General features: G+C 42.6%; 4 protein-coding genes across 4 annotated transcripts; 3 read left to right on the top strand and 1 right to left on the bottom strand.

Annotated features, from left to right (window-relative positions):
• Window positions 2,481-4,735, top strand: LOC8070282 (WUSCHEL-related homeobox 1A). The gene is given in 3 exon segments (XM_021464099.1): window positions 2,481-3,038; window positions 3,176-3,297; window positions 3,664-4,735. Coding segments are annotated over 3 exon segments (996 nt in total). The 5' UTR covers window positions 2,481-2,611; the 3' UTR covers window positions 4,111-4,735.
• Window positions 6,559-9,320, bottom strand: LOC8082553 (U11/U12 small nuclear ribonucleoprotein 25 kDa protein). Its single transcript, XM_002447234.2, has 4 exons — window positions 8,877-9,320; window positions 8,628-8,733; window positions 7,189-7,288; window positions 6,559-6,894 (listed from the first exon to the last, which is right to left on the bottom strand). Exons 1-4 carry the CDS (start codon window positions 9,124-9,126, stop codon window positions 6,799-6,801), a joined length of 552 nt encoding a protein of 183 aa, XP_002447279.1. The 5' UTR covers window positions 9,127-9,320; the 3' UTR covers window positions 6,559-6,798.
• On the top strand, window positions 9,326-10,936 carry LOC8082552 (PHD finger-like domain-containing protein 5B). Its single transcript, XM_002448661.2, has 2 exons — window positions 9,326-9,474; window positions 10,313-10,936. Exon 2 carries the CDS (start codon window positions 10,330-10,332, stop codon window positions 10,660-10,662), a length of 333 nt encoding a protein of 110 aa, XP_002448706.1. The 5' UTR covers window positions 9,326-9,474; window positions 10,313-10,329; the 3' UTR covers window positions 10,663-10,936.
• On the top strand, window positions 11,886-18,230 carry LOC8070281 (zinc finger CCCH domain-containing protein 30). Its single transcript, XM_002448660.2, has 4 exons — window positions 11,886-12,434; window positions 16,522-16,731; window positions 16,863-16,987; window positions 17,069-18,230. Exons 1-4 carry the CDS (start codon window positions 12,375-12,377, stop codon window positions 18,024-18,026), a joined length of 1,353 nt encoding a protein of 450 aa, XP_002448705.1. The 5' UTR covers window positions 11,886-12,374; the 3' UTR covers window positions 18,027-18,230.

Here is an 18,432-nt window from a genome sequence, read left to right as displayed (position 1 = left end):
GATGCCACCGCAAAATCATGTCCAACTAAAAAAAAAGCACAAGAATTGAACCTCCACCCTCGCCCCACGAGCGCCTCAAAACCAGTCTCAATAAAGTAGAGTAGAGAATCTTTTATATCCAAAATATACCCGCGCCTCTATTTAGGGGGTGTTTAGTTGGGTTTGTTAAAGTTTAACATCTACTGTAGCATTTTGTTTGATTTGATAATTAGTATTTAATCATGGACTAATTAGGCTCAAAAGATTCATCTCACAAATTACTCTCTAGCATTGTTTTTAGTTTAGTAAATAGTTTATATTTAATATTTCATGCATGTGTCCAAACATCCGATATGACGGACGATAAAGTTTAACAAGGCAAACCAAACAAGACCTTAATAATGGAAAAACCGAAAGATTACCTCATAATTAATGACTCATTGATAAACACAATCATGTTCTAAACGTCGTATATTTCTAGTATGGAGGGAGTATATCTGACCTCAAAAAATATGTGTGCATTTCGTATTTGAATACCAGCATTAAGCAGCCTGAAGCCGCACGCATGTTTTTTTTTCTTTTAGGAAACGAAAAACTGATTACGTGATCGGTCCATGTACTCCAATCCAACTAACTCTTGCGTAGATCAACTCAGTGTTGGAACATCACAATTATGTTGACGTGTAATTAGGCTACACATTTGATAAAGAGATAGATCGCTCGATATAGGGTCTAGCCAACTTTTATAGGTTAGCTAACGCCTAGGGAACATCTGCATATGGACCTTGTGCTCCTCCAGCGACGAGCGTGATACTCAAAACACATCGTCGGAAGAGCCTCACCAGAAACACGATACAAAGACTGCTGATGAGGTCTCTTGATACCTAAGATCCCACACACTCGATAAGGACCCCGTTAGGGCCTGATTTAGTTCACCAAAAAATCAAAAAAAAAAATTCAAGATTTTCCGTTATATCGAATCTTGCGGCATATATGCATGAAACATTAAATATATACGAAAACAAAAACTAATTGCACAGTTTATCTGTAAATCACAAGATGAATTTTTTAAGCCTAGTTAGTATATAATTAGATAATAATTGTCAAATAAAATTAAAATTATTATAATACCCAAAACCAAAAAAATTTCAAAACTAAACAAGGCCTTCGACGTGTGGCAGCTATAGGCTGCTGGCCTAACCCATCTACAACTTTGTCGCTGTTGAATCAATAGCCATAGCAACCGCGAAGAACGAAATGTTGGGTAGTCTTTCTTTTGTCCAAATAGGCTACATGGTCATATACATAGTGTGCTCCTATGTCGATGCCAATCTTAGGTCACGCAATAAACCTAATTAAGCAACACATATGAACGCCATTAGCAAATAATAAATCGTACGTGCTAGTATATCTGGACTCTAGCTCCTTTCCTCTTTCCTTTGCTTTTGCTCACGGAAAACAAACGGAGGACGATAGCAGGACGTGCATCAGCTCTTGGACTTCTAATTAATTAATTATTCTACCGTCTCCATGTAATCCTAGCAAGCACGTATATCATCTCGATGTACTAATAATGCCGAGCGGCAGTGCTATACGGCATGGTTGCAGGCTGCTATCAATAACATCACGTATATCATCTCGATGTACTAATAAGCACGTATATCATCTCGATGTACTAATAAGCACGTATATCATCTCGATGTAAATAATAACCACACGAAAATATGCTTGCTCGTCACCGGCCAGTTATTTAATGACTAATAAAGCCGAGCGGCGGCCATGCGATCCTACCCATACTTGCCCTTGCTGTGTTGAATAAAATTATCAATAACTCATTATTAGGCTTAGAATGTTTATAGGATGATCCACTGCCATAGCACTTTTGTTTAGGACAAATTTGAGTGTGAACAAATTACGAGATCTTAATTTATTTGATATTACTCATTGGAGACGAAGACAAGAAAAAAAATTCCAGGCATAAAAACTGGTGATCAGAGTCAGAGGAAGCAGACCCGGCCGCCAATGCATGTTGTGATCGTTGTCTCAAATCACATCTGATTCCTCACACAACGCGTACGGGTTTCCCCCAAACTCACGAGATCAGAGCGCGCAATGAGCATTGAACAATGGAGCTGCGAGAGCAATGATGCCACTAGCTAGCTAGCTAGTGTAGGATGCAGCAGTGCTATACGGCATGGTTGCATGGGTAGCCTTTGCAGGTTGCGGGTGCAGTTGCCACAAGGGGAGCCCCCTCTACATTGCTCATGAGCTTCTCTCTCTCTGAGCCGTAGTACGTGTGTCAACTTCACTTGTCTCTCTCCAAAAGATATGGTATCCCCATGATCCTCCAGCCCCAACCTATATCTCACCATGCACCTAGCACGCAGCTACGCTCTCTCCCTCTCTGCATGGTGCTAGTAGGCAGCTAGAGGCTACTAGCTTCTAGCCACTAGCTGCTATGCTACTATGCACCTATGAAGCCCCCTCCTTATAAACCCTTCCTCATGCCTCCCCCTTTTCCAAGGCATTGAAGCCAAGGCCAAAGGCAAACCCTTCCTCCTCCTCCTCCTTGCCACAGATCGGAGAGATCACAGGAGCTCAGCAAGGCCGGCCGGCGATCGAGATCGGAGGCATGGCGGCCAATGTGGGCGCGGGCAGGAGTGCCGTCGGCGGCGGCGGTGGTGGTGGAGCGGGTGGCACTGGCACTGCTGCTGCCAGCGGCAGCGTGGCGACGACAGCGGTGTGCCGCCCCATCGGCTCGCGGTGGACGCCGACGCCCGAGCAGATCAGGATACTCAAGGAGTTCTACTACGGCTGCGGCATCCGGTCGCCCAACTCGGAGCAGATCCAGCGCATCACCGCCATGCTGCGCCAGCACGGCAAGATCGAGGGCAAGAACGTCTTCTACTGGTTCCAGAACCACAAGGCCCGCGAACGCCAGAAGCGCCGCCTCACCAACCTCGACGTCAACGTGCCCACCGCCGCAGCCGCCGGCGCGGCCGACGCCAGCACCCACCTAGGCGTCCTCTCGCTGTCGTCGCCTTCAGGTAACTAGTCTAGTACTCACGGTGTTGTTAGGAGTACTACGCGGGCACGCTTGTTCGTATATAATATAGATCGCCCGTCTGAAAATTAGTGATTGCAATATGAAAATTTGTGATTGCAAACTGACCGACGTGTGCATCATCATCATCAGGCGCGGCGCCTCCCTCGCCCACCCTCGGCTTCTACGCCGGCAATGGCGGCGCCGGCTCGACCGTGCTGCTGGACACGAGTTCCGACTGCGCTGCCATGGCCACTGAGACATGCTTCCTGCAGGTACATTGCAGTACATTCCTTTCTTGGGGGGCTGCTTGGACGCAGTTTTTCATTCACGTACACCAAGGCCTTGTTTAGTTCTCGAAAAATTTTGCAAATTTTTTTAATTTTTCGTCACATCGAATCTTTAGACGTATGCATGGAGTATGAAATATAGATGAAAATAAAAACTAATTGCACAGTTTGGTCGGAATTGACGAGACAAATCTTTTGAGGCTAATTAGTCCATAATTGGACAATATTTGTTAAATACAAACGAAAATGCTACTATTCCTATTTTGCAAAAAAATTTGGAAGTAAAAAAGGCCCAAATTGACACGTTCCCATTATTCATCGGTAACTGTTGGGTGCATGCGGTGCGCGCAGGACTACATGGGCGTGATGGGCACGGGCAGCGCGGCCGCCGCGTCGCCGTGGGCATGCTTCTCGTCGTCGAACACTATGGCGGCGGCCGCGGCACGGGCACCGACGGTGACGCGGGCGCCCGAGACGCTCCCTCTCTTCCCGACGGGCGGCGACGACAGCCAGCCCCGGCGGCCGCGGCACGGAGTCCCAGTTCCAGTTGCAGCAGGCGAGGCCATCCGCGGCGGCAGCAGCAGCAGCAGGTACCTGCCGTTCTGGGGTGCCGCGCCCACAACTGCCAGTGCCACTTCCATTGGGATCCAGCAGCAACACCAGCTGCTGCAGCTGCAAGAGCAGTACAGCTTTTACAGCAACGCCATGCCCGGCACCGGCAGCCAAGATGCATCAGCAGCATCCCTGGAGCTCAGCCTCAGCTCCTGGTGCTCCCCTTACCCTGCAGGGACCATGTGAGAGGCTGCCACTGCTCGCTCTTCACTCCACAGAAACAAGGAACAATGTGTCTGCTGTGAGTTTATGTCTCTGAAATCTCATGGAGTAGTAGTAGTGACCATAGTGTTGCTGTCATTGTCCTAGGTTAGTAGCTACCAGTCCAATTAAGCATCAGGCATAGGAGTATGTCTAGCATGTCTGAAGAAAGGCAATAGTGTTTGGAGATCTCTAGTACTATTTGATAGCGAATTTGCAGATGCAGCTGCACAGGCATTAATGCATGTTGCCGGCTGGGCTTTAGACTCTAGCTACTGCATGCGGTGGTCCGTGGTCCTCATGTGTGTTTGTGTGTGGTAGTAGCAGCACCAGCAGTCCAGGACAACAGTGTGGACTGCTGCAGTGAATTCTAGTGCACTGGTGGTGGTTGTAATTGCTTGTATGCGGGCTAGTTTGGGCAGCTGGGGCACAGTTGTGTCAAACTTGTCCCTCCCTTTTGTGACTTCCAGAAAAAGGAATGAGGCCGCCTGCATGTCTGCTTTTCCATGCTCCTCACCTCCGCCTGTTGTCTGTTGAGACTTGAGAGACTTCTCTCAGCGCTGTTTCCAGCATGCAGATGCAGTACCATGGTTTTCTCAGTTCAGCCTTTCAGGACTGGGACCACTTTTAGTTGGACTTGTTGGCTAGTATTCCATGATTCAGTGTACTTCGATTCAGTGATCACATTTGCTTTTGCTCCCCTCGTATCTTTGAAATGATCATGTTTCGCTATATAGAAGGGTATGTACTAGTAATTCACATGTCTGGTTTTGGTTTCTTTCTGCCCTGACCATGCAAAAAACATGTGCATCAGATATTGGACTGGACTACTGGAGAATGTCATATAGAGTATTGATAATGTATGAACCAAAGTAAAGCCATACACGAACATTTTTTGATTTTCTAGACGCGCAACAAATTATTAGATTATGAATTTCTCACACTCGAACAGGCATAGAACAAGAGTTCTCCTTACCTACTAGCCACTGACTGTAGATTACTTGTAGTCGTTAAGGAATTTTAGCCTTTTTTGTCATATTTTTAATCCACATAAATGCAATAGATAAAATCATGACATTTTGAAGTAAACAAGTAACGCAAACAGCATATTCAATATAAGAGTACTAGAAAAAACAAAGATAAACTTTAACAAAAAGAGTCAAAAGTGATATTACCCTATAGAAGGACCGGCGGTGTCGGCACCAACGTGGTTCAGTAGATCAGCTTGTGTGGATGGTCGACCTTAGCTGATGCAATAGAACAACTTGACGTGGTTACAAACAATTAATGCAGCGGCAGCCGCGAGTCACCGGGATAAAGAGAACTAATGTGGAGGCACAACAGATAGGTAAAGGTAATACCTAACCAGTGGGTACACTATGTCAGGGATTTTTTCAGAATATAAGGGCTTCTAATCATATTTTTATATATAGATGAAGAAAAATTAACACCTGAGCAATATGAGACTAATTGATGATTCATCTTCTACCTTCAATTATGATCTTTTAACCGTTTGTAGTTCTCATTATATCGTGAATGAACTAAGACTGTCCGCAGCGTAGCAGATGCCTAAAAAAATTCGTTCGGACACATGTACCGGTACCAAGATTTCATATATTGAGCACGTGTCAAACCATGCATGTACGGAGACCGGTTGGGATACATCTATTTCTAATTAAGGCCGGTTGGGATTGGAATTTTTTTATTCTTCAGACATTGAGGAACCTACGTGACACAAGTAGACCTTTTTCAATTTCAGCATCGCTCCTTGCAATGTTGCTATCCGAAGTCTGGATGTTTCTCTCTCTGATTCAGCATCGGTCAAAACCAACGTTGTGGGCAGTCTAATAGGTCCGTGGTTGGTATTCTGTCGTGGAAAGCAAACAGTGGGTAGTTCGACTCTAAGCCTCATGTAGTGGTGGAGCTAGACAAAATTCAAGGAGAGGGGTACGCTTGTCTTATGAGTGCGTAAATTTTTATTTTGATGATACAAATATAGTAATATAGAGAGATGTCTTAACTCAGCGGGTCGAGACCTTTTTATTTTTATTTTATTTTTAGAATAACCATTCACTCATGGACCTTAAACATTATAGCCCATCATACGACTAGAGAACACAAGCTGATATAGTAATTTAACAGTAGCAATTCCATACAGTTAACGCCCAACACAAGTATAGAACAGAATTGATATACAGTAACTTGAGTCGGTTCTCCTTTTCCCCCCTCTCCTTTATTAGTTCTCTTTTCGCTGGCTTTCTAGAGGCCTTCCGCACATAAGCTACACCGTTCAGTTGTTTCCTTCTCTCGGTTCCGGGGAATGGACAGTAGTTGCCTGTCTTGCTGTAGTCCTTTTTGTAATCTCTCGTTTTTCTTTATATTTTCCCTGCATCTACTATAGTTATCCGTCTTTTCGAGAAAAAAATATTGACATAGTCAAAGTTCCCGTGGATTTACTCTATACTTCCACACAGTGATAAACGGCTTACACAACTAGAGCAGTTACCGAGTACATAACGTGAGTCCATGTTCCATGAATAATCCATGCTTCCAGTTAATAAGTGACATAGTCAAATCTTCGATCACTTTTCTGGAGTGACCACTCTACTTAGGATGATACTCCCGATGCCTTGGCACCAGCTTTGCGCCTAGCTAAAAAATCACGACCTGGGGTTACGTTTTCCTGCTAAGACCATGGAAGAAACGGTGTTTTCTTCTTCTTGAGTGCTTCCGATGTACTCTGGACATGACGTGCGGCGAGAAACAGACCTAGATAAACATAGCAGAGACAGAGATGTGAAATTTCCTTTTGAAAGGGGGTGGAGGAGCCTTGTAAGTGTGGACAAAAATGTCTACAACAACTAGAAAAACACATAAAACTAAGGACAAAACACTAAAGAAACAGATGCAATTATTAAAGGGTGAACAAAACTGGTTGATGCTTCTAAGTGGTTGCTCTCGTTTTCAGGAGCTACCTTATGTTGGTCTTCCAGAAATGAACATGTATATTTTCTGTAAAAACATATAAGAAGAAACTATGTATTTCTTAAAAAGAAGAAATACCTTAGAGTTGTTCCGAACACCATAAGCAGAAAGTGCTGAATTGTCATTTATCAGTTTCTCATTGTGATGTGTCAAGCAGTAGTTATCCCAAACATGTTTCCTGGATCAAGCAGAAATGGTGAAGGCCCAAGATTAATAGATCATGCAGCACAAAACTCAGAATTATCAATATTATTCAGTGCACACCAACACACAGAAGATTTCACAGTATAGTAGCTCTCCTGATTAGAAAAAAATGATGAAAAATGTAGTTCACAAAGCATAACTGAACTTCAGAAATCGGAACTGCCAACCCCGCAATAATACATCATATTGAGTACACGATGGGTTGGTAATTAGGGGATCCTGCTCTAGCTTTGACATGGATGGTACTATCATTCCTTATCCTACTTAACATCATAAACATAGAACCAACAACCAGTTTAATGTTTAGTCCTGTTAGTAAATCATATATATGGCCATATGGACTTAAACATACTTGTGAAAGCGCAAACATACTATGGGATGCCCATCTTTTAGCAGCATTTGTACATAAATAAAATATTTGACCCATTCAAAACTTATAATTCGCCAAAAAAGCAACGCAATCGGGATAGGCTTACTGCAACAAATAGGCAGCACACTTTATGCTGAACTAGCAGCACTAAATACTAAATTCAGTTTTCACTTTCAGAAACCCTTTCAACTGACTAAGACCACCCATATTGTTAGTGTTAGGTAAGACAGTAACAGTGCTATTGAAAGTGGAAACTGTGGAAATGGGATCACACTTTGTCACTTTGGAAGGCCCCAGAAAATAATTGAAGGAAATCTACAGGAGGGTAGGAGCCAAGGATAAGGATGTCAAGTATTCAAGTAGTAGACAGTGCAGAAAGTACCGGATCATGTGGTTCTGAATAACTGAGAAGCCAAAATTAGGTCAGCAACTTCTTTGTGTACACAGCAGACTAAGTTCAAACAAACAAAACAATATTGGAAAAATATATTTACTGAAGTTCCAATAGAAAAAAAAATCATGGTGTATTCGAGAAAGAAAAATCATGGGACAAACTAAAAAAGGTTTGCCTAGCCATATGTATACACATTCACTTTGAAGCCTAAACAGGTGAACCTTGGGCGCAAAATCAAAAATCAAAATAAACTTCAGCTTCTGTGTTTCTTAATGTCTCTGTTCAGCCATCAGTATATACCTTACAGGACATTATGTGCAGTAGTATCAGTCTATCAGATTGCTCAAGTGTTCAGTGTATGAGATATGGAATAATAAGTTCCACTGGGACATTCATCAGAAATTAAATTAGGACAACCTAGCTTAGATGCCAAGGTAACAAGCATGACAAAGAGTAATGCACAGTACAAATAACCACGTAGAAGCATGCAATTGTCCACAGGAAATGTTGATATTTTTTCAAGAGTAAACAGGAACGGTGTTTCCTTACCATGAGATATGACGATGCCCCATCTGCTCTTGTTCTATCTCATTTATCTTCTTCCTGATAGCCAGCTTTAGATCCTTGACAGTGGCAGAATTCAACACCGCCACCTCTTTCACAGGAATAAAAGGAGCATATAAGCAATCAAGTCGAATTAAAATATAAAGTAGGATTCAAGGACTACAGCATCTACTGAATGGTAATTTGATGAAAAGGGGAACAAAAATGTGAGGTCTGAAGGGGATCGATGAGTACCAAAGGAGGTGTTGTCCAACTTGACAACGCTCAGCCTCATGGCGCTGCCGAGCTCGAGGTTTATCAGCGTGTCGACATCGGCGAGGGAGGGCTTCCTGGGGACGTCCGCGAGTATGGGGTCGTCGAGGAGCGCGGCGAGCATGGACTGAAGCCTCGCCTGCTTGGCCTCTTTGCTCTGGTAAGCGGCCACCACCTCGGGCTTCCCGGAACCCGAATCCATCGCTCCCGCCGCCGTTGAGAACGATTCCATACGTCCCAGAGCGGAGCTCCGCGGTGGAAATCGCCCCCACGAGTCCACAACGGCGGCGACGGCGAGCTTGGCAGGGACGCTTAGTCGTATGAGACCGACATGTGGGCCACAGTATCAGTGTCCCAACCGCTCGCGCAGTTGACAGCCGTTCGATTGGAATGAGTCGGAGTAGCATCTTTCTATAAGCTTCTAGCAGTATCGTCCACCGCCGCGGAGGCCCAAATATATCTCGCCGCGGCCATTAGCCCTAGCCGCCGTCCGCCGCCTTCCTCGTCGCCGTCGTCTCCAGCTCTCCGCGCGCTGCCTCCGAGAAGCGAGGACAGCCTTCGTACATCACCTACGTGAAAGGTACGTGAGCTATCGGAGCGGTTTGTGTGGGAGTTTCGTAGTTTCGTAGCTTAGTATTAGAAGAGCGCGGCCGCCTGATCTTACCTTCGGCGGCCGAGGAGTTTGGGTTTCCATTCCACTCGCCGTAGTTTAACTGGTTTCCCTCGGCTGTACTGCTCTGTGGTTCCCTCCGAGTGTGCCGTAGGCCGTAGCAGGTGGGAGAAGGGGGAAACATGAGAAGTGGGTCTCGTTTTACTGCTGGCTGCGATGATTGCTTGACGATGACGAGGGTTTAAACATTAGTACCCACATGTTTCGACTTTCGATGCGGCATGACAACGGTGGGAAGCAATAAGCAATAGTGGGGTGCTGGGTGTTTACATGCGAGATTGCTATGGATTGAGTAGGAACATATACACATCATGACATGTCAAATGCGTTTTTATGATATCATGAAAAATCTGTTATGGTGAGATTGTAAATAGTTTCAGTGGTATTTGGACCCAGACAGTCTAATTTTCCCTGTGAGTATCCTGTAATCTTTATCTTTTGTAGTGAGGTATTCTTATTTCGATTGGCAAACCCGATGTAGTTCCAAAAGAGCCTTAGTGTTAGGGATGGATGATTGAAGTGTTGTTTTCTTCTTTTGGGATTTCTACACTAAAGTCGGTAGTTTTTGCAAACATTTCACTCCTCTATGAAGAGTTGCTGCATGTATTGAAGATTGAATTAACATTTTGCTTCTCCTTTGTCTGATCACTGTAATTTAGTTCTTGTACATATTCTACCTTCTGCAAAGAGAAGTATGACAATGATTGATTCTTATCTATATGCTGTTTTATTTACTATGGTATTTCAGGTTAAAGTCCGACAGCAATGGCGAAGCATCATCCTGATCTCATCATGTGCCGGAAGCAGCCTGGCATCGCGATTGGTCGCCTGTGTGAGAAATGCGATGGCAAATGTGTCATCTGTGACTCATACGTGCGCCCATGTACGCTTGTCCGGGTCTGCGATGAGTGCAATTATGGTTCATTCCAGGGAAGGTGTGTGATCTGCGGAGGAGTCGGCATCTCAGATGCTTACTACTGCAAGGAGTGTACCCAGCAGGAGAAGGACCGGGATGGTTGTCCCAAGATCGTCAATCTCGGAAGCGCCAAGACAGATCTCTTCTACGAGCGCAAGAAGTATGGTTTTAAGAAGAGATGATCTGAGAAGATGGAGCTGTGTGTGGTTCTCTTTAGCTGTGTGTTCTGTTCTATGGCACTGAGTACTGATACTGAGAGTAGGTAGCTGAGGCAGCAGCTTTGTATTCCTGTTATGATTTGATAATTGATACTGATGCGAGAATACAGCTCTGATAAGTTGATATGCGTTGTAATAACTAGTTCAACTGTATGGTGTAAGAGACTGTTTATGTAAGTCGTGCTTGATGGTATTGGCCATGAATGGACTTGAAATCTTGGCATGACCTTTGTCATCATATATGGCAGCTTACTGCCCAATCTGGCTGTCATTTGGAACGAAAGAAATTGGGTGTGCGAGTGTGGCTCTCAGTACATGATGTACTTTGGTTTGAGAATCAGCTGGACGCAAAAAGACGATCAGTTTGTTGGTTTTGAGAATCAGCTGGAAGCAAAAAGACGATCAGTTTGTTGGATCCTGCCTGAATGCAGGGCTGGCACCCTTTGCACGTCTGGAAGATAAGGTTTGGTTGCCTTTTTAGACTAGTCCAAGATAATCTTCTCTGTCAGTCAAATAAGAGGCGTTTTATTTATTGTTTATTTATTTTTTTTACTCGCAACTGTGAACATATGCATATTTTTCCAGAAGTGCATGAATAATTGAATATGATAGTTGCATTGCATGCCATTGCCACGAGGTAATTGTTGGGCGATCAGATGCACTTGGTTAGTTGAAACGCACGGTGGTTACCTAGTCGCTGCAAATTGCAATGGCTATCTGCATTGGAGTTTGACTACCCTCATCTACGCCTGCCGTTTCTGCCACGGCTTATCTACGTGAGTCAAACCGGACAGGTAGATCATGGTAGATGTAGCGACAACGACACCATTTCACCTCCATCATCAGCAAGTAAAGCACCCAAAGCTTAAACAAAGCATACAAAAGTCCAAGCCAAACATCAGTACAAAAGTCCGCCAAATACAAAAATCCAAGCTAAATATTATCAAAGCCCGTCGGAAGGAGTAAAGAAGAGTTGGCATCTGATACGTCTCCTCGAAGCAGACGCTAATCTCCTCGCTTAAAAAAATAAATTATATCTTTTCTTATTTAACCCAAACCCATGGTCGAAAAAGAGCCCGTCAGTCACATGTCCTGCCTGGTTGCCTAGATCAGGAACGAACGGGACAACACGCATGCCCTGACCTTGCTGTTCTCTCTCTCCCTAGATACTAGAACTTGGAAGAAAAAAAAAAAAGGAAAAGCCGCAGAAGCCGCTGAAAATTGGGAGTAACCCGGCCCACCCCACCACGCATTATCCTAGAAAACGGTGGGAAATCGGCGAGAAAAAAAGGGCGAAATCGAAATCAGATCAAATCGACGCGACGGCGAGAGAACCCCAACAAAAACAAAGGCGGGCAGAGCCGCAGCCGCCGACGCCAGCACATCCTCCATTCCGCCTCCTCCCCACCTTCACCCCCACCTCCCGTCTCCTCCTCGGCTCCTTCCAAATCCACACACTTCCGCCGCCGCTATCGCCACCGGTCACCATCCGTCCGACGAGGAGGGAGTGAAAGGGGCGGGCGGGAGGGAACCCTAGATGACCCGATCCAGGGTCGGGACCAGAGAGAGCCTTCCGGATTGCGCCTTCGATCGCTGCCTCGCCCCCGCCACGGCTGCCTAGGGTTCCCGCGCCTGTAGATCGGGTTTGGGGGACGAGGAAGGGGGAGTGCCAAGTAATGATGGGGTCGAGGCGCTCCAAGCGCGTTTCGTGGGCCACCGGGGCCAATCTCTGCAAGGTATTGTGATAACACCCTCGCCGGAATGAGTTGTTCATCCGCCGCCCAAAGGCGAAGAGAACGATTCGCGCCTCACCCTCCCCAATCCATCCATCCTTTGTGGCTTGCCCGCAGTTGACGATTTTTTTTTGTTGCGTGTGTTCCTCGTGTTGTTGGTGTACCCTTGATTTCTCCATCTCTGCGGAACACAGGCACGTTCTGATCCATATGTTTTGATTGCGCAACGTGTTCCACTTGCCTAAAACGGACACGCAATCTTACATTACGAATGCAATGCTCTGAGTCTCTGACTGAGATGGGTTCATCTGGCCTCCGCAAATGAGCCGTTGTTCCTTTCATGAATATCAGTCAATTCAGCAACAGCTCTGAGAAATATTTTTCAAAGAGAATGAATGGTCTTCTCCTATATGAGTAACACACCAGAGATATGCAAATCAGAGGAATGTGACTAGGGGCCTAAATAATGGAACAAATGCCCTAAATAACTTGACAATAAAAAAGATGAAGAGTTTCATGATTTATATTATATACAGAGAATTTAATTACTATATATAATTTCCATCTCTTTATTATTTTAAAAGCCATATATGCTTATGTATAATCAAACAAAGCTAAACAGAATCTACTCTACGTAAAGCATATAAGAGAGTACTTCTATTTATGTCTTATCCAGGGGGAAAATGGGAGTCCAGGTTATAAGCATGCATTTAAGTTCTAAACTGGTGGACATTTAATCAAAATGTATTGTTCTAATTTCATTCTCTAGTGTTTTTGTGTTCCCATTTATCCTGTAGTCTTTTTAATGCCAGCCAGTGTAAACAGATAGTAATTGTGAGTTTTGCCACAAATGAGTATTGTATTTGTAGATTGATAAGATTCATAAGATTAAGTTGAGTGATCATGTTTGTTTTAATCTACATGAATGTTTTTTTTTCCAGTGTTGTTACTTGTAAACAATATATATTTTTAAAACATTTCTCCGAGTAGCAAAATATCACAAGATACTGTCTGGTTTATGCACAATAGCAGACGATGAAAAATATTTTGAGAAAAGTTCTTTGGAGAAGATATCTTCTACTGCATATCACTAGCGAGCACTAGTGCACAATATATTCGGCAAGCATCCTACTTTTACTCATTTTTAGTGCACAGATGGACATTTTACTTGGTGTGTGCAATTGATTTGCATTGTACTAAAGACTAAAAATCCGTTTGTGTTTTGAGATGACAGTCCTCTCAGCACAATTCAATGAGTTTACTTACTTTGGACTGCACTACTAAGATCATCATATGCTGTTCTATTCCTAATGTGTTGATCACACTTAGTGAGTAGACTAATGCAGCATAGGAGTTTCCTCTTCTGGTTAAAAAAAAAAAACAAAAACAAAAAAAGTTTTCCTAATGAAGTTTTGGCATTCCTGTATGGAAGAAGCTCTCTGTTTCATACCTAACCGGTAGACGTGCAAATCCACATCTCACATTGATGATTTTCATAGGAACTTTCACAGTCAGCTAAATTACTTTCAGTAGATCATGAGATTTGTCATGTTGCTTTGGCATGAAGGATCATTACAGAAGGAACACTAAGTTGAGGGAAGGCATATTTATGGCATGCATGGAGATATAACACTATCTACATATAAATGTATAAGATTATTTATGATTTAGCAGATAGTTAATTTGCATCAGACATCAGAGACATAACTGCAAAGATTGATAACTGCAGTTTGTCAAAAAAAAAGAAGAAAGATTGATAACTGCAGTATAATAAAATTGGTTGGTTCCTTGACCCTGAGTCTGTGATATGTTAGATGTGGCTATGAATCATGTAGGCAATACTTTGACGTTTTGACAAATTATTGTAAAATTCAAACTTGTGACAAAATTTAGCACGGAATGGAGTACTTAGTAACCTCCAGTGGTCCACTGCAATAATTTTCTTACATGCTATCTCATGCATGCTAGCTATCTTATTTCTTATAACTGAGTAACTGACATTTTATCTGCATGTCTGATGTAGACACAAAATATCATAACTATGTGGCTACCCATACTGGCCTGTCTAATTCTAACCAGTTGGATCGTACTGAGTTATTATCTGGAAAAGCAACTCTGTAAATGCTGATCAACAATTGTTCACATCATCCCCTTTTCTTTTGGGGCTGTGTGCTTGTGGCTCCAGTAGTCTAGTGTGCGTAATTCTTGTATTTGTCAAAAAATGACCATGCTCTTCCATTCTCCGTTTAAAAAAAATGACCACGTTATAGGTATCTGTATATTAGTCATTTAGTGTATAAAATTCATGTACTATTAGATTCATGTTTCAAAATGCTGTCACAATATATTGGTTTTGTTGCTCTAAGTGATGTATTTTATGCGAAAATAACAACCAGGGTCTACACTTGAACCTTGAAGGGTCAACAAAAACAAGCCTAGTACACTTCAACAAAGGGAGTAATACTGATATAATTTCCAGAAAGTTAACCTCAGTACAATAAACCTTCAACTCCCTGATTTTTTTGAAAGTCATAGAACATATATAAGTAAAGGATCAGCAGATCTCATTTGGAAAATATGCAATGTGTGGTACTAGAGAGAGAGAGAGAGAGAGAGAGAGAGCAAACAAGTTGATCACTCTCTCTATTTTATTGAATTAGTTTATGCGACTAATGAGTGCAATAAAAGTTCACATGGTGTTGCAAGGTGTAGTGAATCACTGGCACTAGTGCCCTTTCTTTTGGAAAAGAATTTATCTTCACTGTTGCTTTTGGGTGTGTCTCATTGCTAAACCCACTCATATTTCAAATTGTAGTTCGTTTAGTTTTGTTCGAAGTCAAACATCTCTAACTTTGACCAAGTTTGTTGAAAAATATATTAGCATCTAGAATACCAAATTAATGTGCTATGTTTTCGCCCAAAAAAACACTATGAAAGACATATTTCATTGTGGATTTAATGAAAGTTATTGATATGGTAGATGTTGCTGCATTTGTTATGAATTTGGTCAAACATAGAAAAGTTCAACTTAGGACAACTAAAACACCTTACATTTTGGAACGGAGGGAGTATCTTTTAGTTCTTCATACATTTAGGCCTTGTTTAGTTCACCCAAAAACCAAAAACTTTTTAAGATTCTCCGTCACATCGAATCTTGTGGCACATGCATGAAGCCTTAAATATAGACGAAAATAAAAACTAACTGTACAGTTTGCCTGTAAATTGCAAGATAAATCTTTTGAGCCTAGTTAGTTCATTATTGGACAATAATTATCAAACAAAAGCAAAAGTGCTACAGTACCCAAAACCTAAAAATTTTTGGAACTAAACAAGGCCTTAGTGTTCATTTTTGTATGATATATGGCTCAACAGAACCTTTTAAATGACATAAGGTACTACAAACGATTACATTCATGTCATCAATTCAGAATGAGATGTTAAAACATTATGATGGAGTGCCAAATCCTTACTGTATGGAACCAAGCAAGTAATACACATGTGTCTTCTTGTCAGAAATTATCTTCAAACCACAGCTGAATGTATGGAATTTTTGGCATGCCTAGAATCTTGTGCATGGATCATTTGTTTTTATATTTCGATTTGAAGCACTACAACATTAGTGATGGTATTCGTTGTTAATAGGTTCGCTTATGGTTTCCATTGTTTGTTTTTATGTCTCTATATGCACTGCCATTATACAATAGTGCACTCATGGATTAAAATGCCTTTTGAGGATTAAGGAAAATTGGTATCCATGCTATTGTGTTTAATCACTACCATTTTATTTATGCATCATGGATGATTCTCCATGTAGTTTAAATGATTTGATTGTTTAAATAGATCAAGTTTGTAGATGAAATATTTTGACTGCTTATCCAATTAACTGTCGGTTACGAGTCTGGATATAATTTTTTCTTAGAGATCTAAAAGGCCACTGTTTGTGTCATCATTTCAATTTTATGACTATCAACACCTGTATTTTTTCATATACTGTGGCAGCCATGTAATAATGTATAGATGTGTTATTAGTATGCATGCACTGGCAGTTTTCCTGATTCTAATATATTTTTGTATTTCGTTAATCTGTCAGGTAAGGCTTTTTCTTTCGGAGGATTCCCCTTCTCAAGCTGGATTAAGACCGCAGGACAATCTCCAAGCAAAAGGCTCATGGTTAATGCATGCAGCTGGCCCAAGCTCAGATGATTCGCTGCCACCTGGCTTCGAATCGTTGCAGCCAACCAGCGATCTCAAAATTGACATATCCCAAATCCCTCTTATTAGGTGGAGATGCCCACCACAGGTAATTAGGACTTGTAATCTTGAACGTTGCATTCTACTAATGGCAACTTGCCAAGGTGACCTCAGATAATTTTTGCAATCCCCCACAGGTCGAGTATTTTTTATAATAGTTGTCGCAATCTTTGGTTGCAGATATTGTATAATCCTGATTGGCTTGTTGTTGCTGGGGAAGAAAGTGAGGAGGTTGCCTTGCAGAATGAGAGGATATTTGGAGCACTTGAGGCTATATATCCGCGGCCATCGAACATTCCTCCAAAGTAAGCAGCTGCATTTTAGTTTGCCATTCTTCAGATTTTGCTCTTCTCATTCCTTATACACTATTTTCTGTGCCAATCCAGCCCATTGGTTACTCCTGATGTGAAAGACTCCCAATTTGATGATTCCCGAACCCAGTTGGTTCCGTTGATCCCAGTTGAAGAGGATGATGCCTCTGACCAGTTGGAAGAACCACCTGTTGGTCTACCAAGTAGTCACCACCAGTCAGATAAGTATGACTCCGCAATATTCAGGGCACCACCAGCCTCAGATGCTCCCTTTACACAGCCGAATGGTTCCATCAATGCAACAAGGTCTGGTGCCCCCGTTGAGCCGGATGCAGTGGCTGCTGCATCTGCCGCTTACACTGCAATTATGCAAAGCAACCAAATGGGAAACATGATTGACCAAGATCTGCTTATCAAAATATTAAGTGACCCTGCCCAAATTGAGAGGTTGATGAAAGAATATGGTGCGCTTAAACATGAACAGTCAACCAACAGTTCTGTCGTCCCAATGGTGCAAGGTCCACCGCCCCAGATGACAGCCAGTGTTCCTGTCTCCTTCCCAGATCATAGCACTACATTTCACAATGTAAACCCTACACTGCCACCTCCACCTGTTTTGAATCATCTACCTCCAGCTATTCCTTCAGGTACCATGAATGCCCCAGCAAGTTCAAGTCAAGCAATTAGTTTTCCAAGTGGCCCAGCCAGGGGTTTGAACTATTACCAGTCCCTGATCCATCAGCATGGAGGGGAGAGGCAGGAGCCACTTCAACAGCATGGAAGGCAGTTTGCAATGCATCACCAGCCTGTTGCGTCACAGGCTAGTGCCACTGATATTGTCAGTAGTGGTACTATGGCAGCTAGGGATAATAAGCAAAGGCCTACGAAGCCTTGTGCTTACTTTAACAGCGCAAGAGGATGCCGGAACGGTGCGAACTGCACGTTTCTGCATGATATGTCTGCCGCAAGGAAAGAACAGCCGAAGGGATCCAAAAGGATTAAGCTAGACAGCAGAATAGCCGGGCGGTATTGAGGGGCTGCTGCCTGTTGATTTTTGACTGTTCTTTGGTTCAAAATCCTTATTTTGCCTTTTTTTCCCTTAAAAAAATGATTCAGTAAATATTGCGCAACAGCTCTTTGTTTCTTTCTCTTGGCTCATTTTTCTTTGTTGACTAAAAGAAAATGTTTTAGAAGAAAGAAAAATATCCCATGATTAATTCGAGCTATGTCGTGGTCATTTGTGTTGGTTGTCTTTTTGCGAAAACCGATAAATGCATAGTTGTATACTTTAACATATGCTCCCTCCATCCTAAAATAAGTGCACTTTTTGAAAAGTCTCACTTTTTTTAACTTTGACTAAATATAAATAAAAAATATTATTATTTATTATACATAATTAGTACTCCGTATGAATTATTAAATATATATTTTTTATAATA

Source organism: Sorghum bicolor, chromosome 6 (assembly GCF_000003195.3).
Source record: "Sorghum bicolor cultivar BTx623 chromosome 6, Sorghum_bicolor_NCBIv3, whole genome shotgun sequence".
NCBI classification, from domain to species: domain Eukaryota; kingdom Viridiplantae; phylum Streptophyta; class Magnoliopsida; order Poales; family Poaceae; genus Sorghum; species Sorghum bicolor.
The sequence above is the reverse complement of the archived record's forward strand: the minus strand, read 5'-3'. Positions and strand labels throughout refer to the sequence as shown.

Coding starts and splice junctions, on each gene's coding strand:
- LOC8082553 (XM_002447234.2), bottom strand. CDS start 9,126: ATGGAATCGTTCTCAACGGCGGCGGGAGCGATGGATTCGGGTTCCGGG. Junction 7,289..8,627: donor GGGCATCGTCATATCTCATG/GTAAGGAAACAC, acceptor TGCTTGATCCAG/GAAACATGTTTGGGATAACT. Junction 6,895..7,188: donor GTGTTCGGAACAACTCTAAG/GTATTTCTTCTT, acceptor ATGTTTATCTAG/GTCTGTTTCTCGCCGCACGT.
- LOC8082552 (XM_002448661.2), top strand. CDS start 10,330: ATGGCGAAGCATCATCCTGATCTCATCATGTGCCGGAAGCAGCCTGGC.
- LOC8070281 (XM_002448660.2), top strand. CDS start 12,375: ATGATGGGGTCGAGGCGCTCCAAGCGCGTTTCGTGGGCCACCGGGGCC. Junction 12,435..16,521: donor CCGGGGCCAATCTCTGCAAG/GTATTGTGATAA, acceptor TTAATCTGTCAG/GTAAGGCTTTTTCTTTCGGA. Junction 16,732..16,862: donor GGTGGAGATGCCCACCACAG/GTAATTAGGACT, acceptor CTTTGGTTGCAG/ATATTGTATAATCCTGATTG.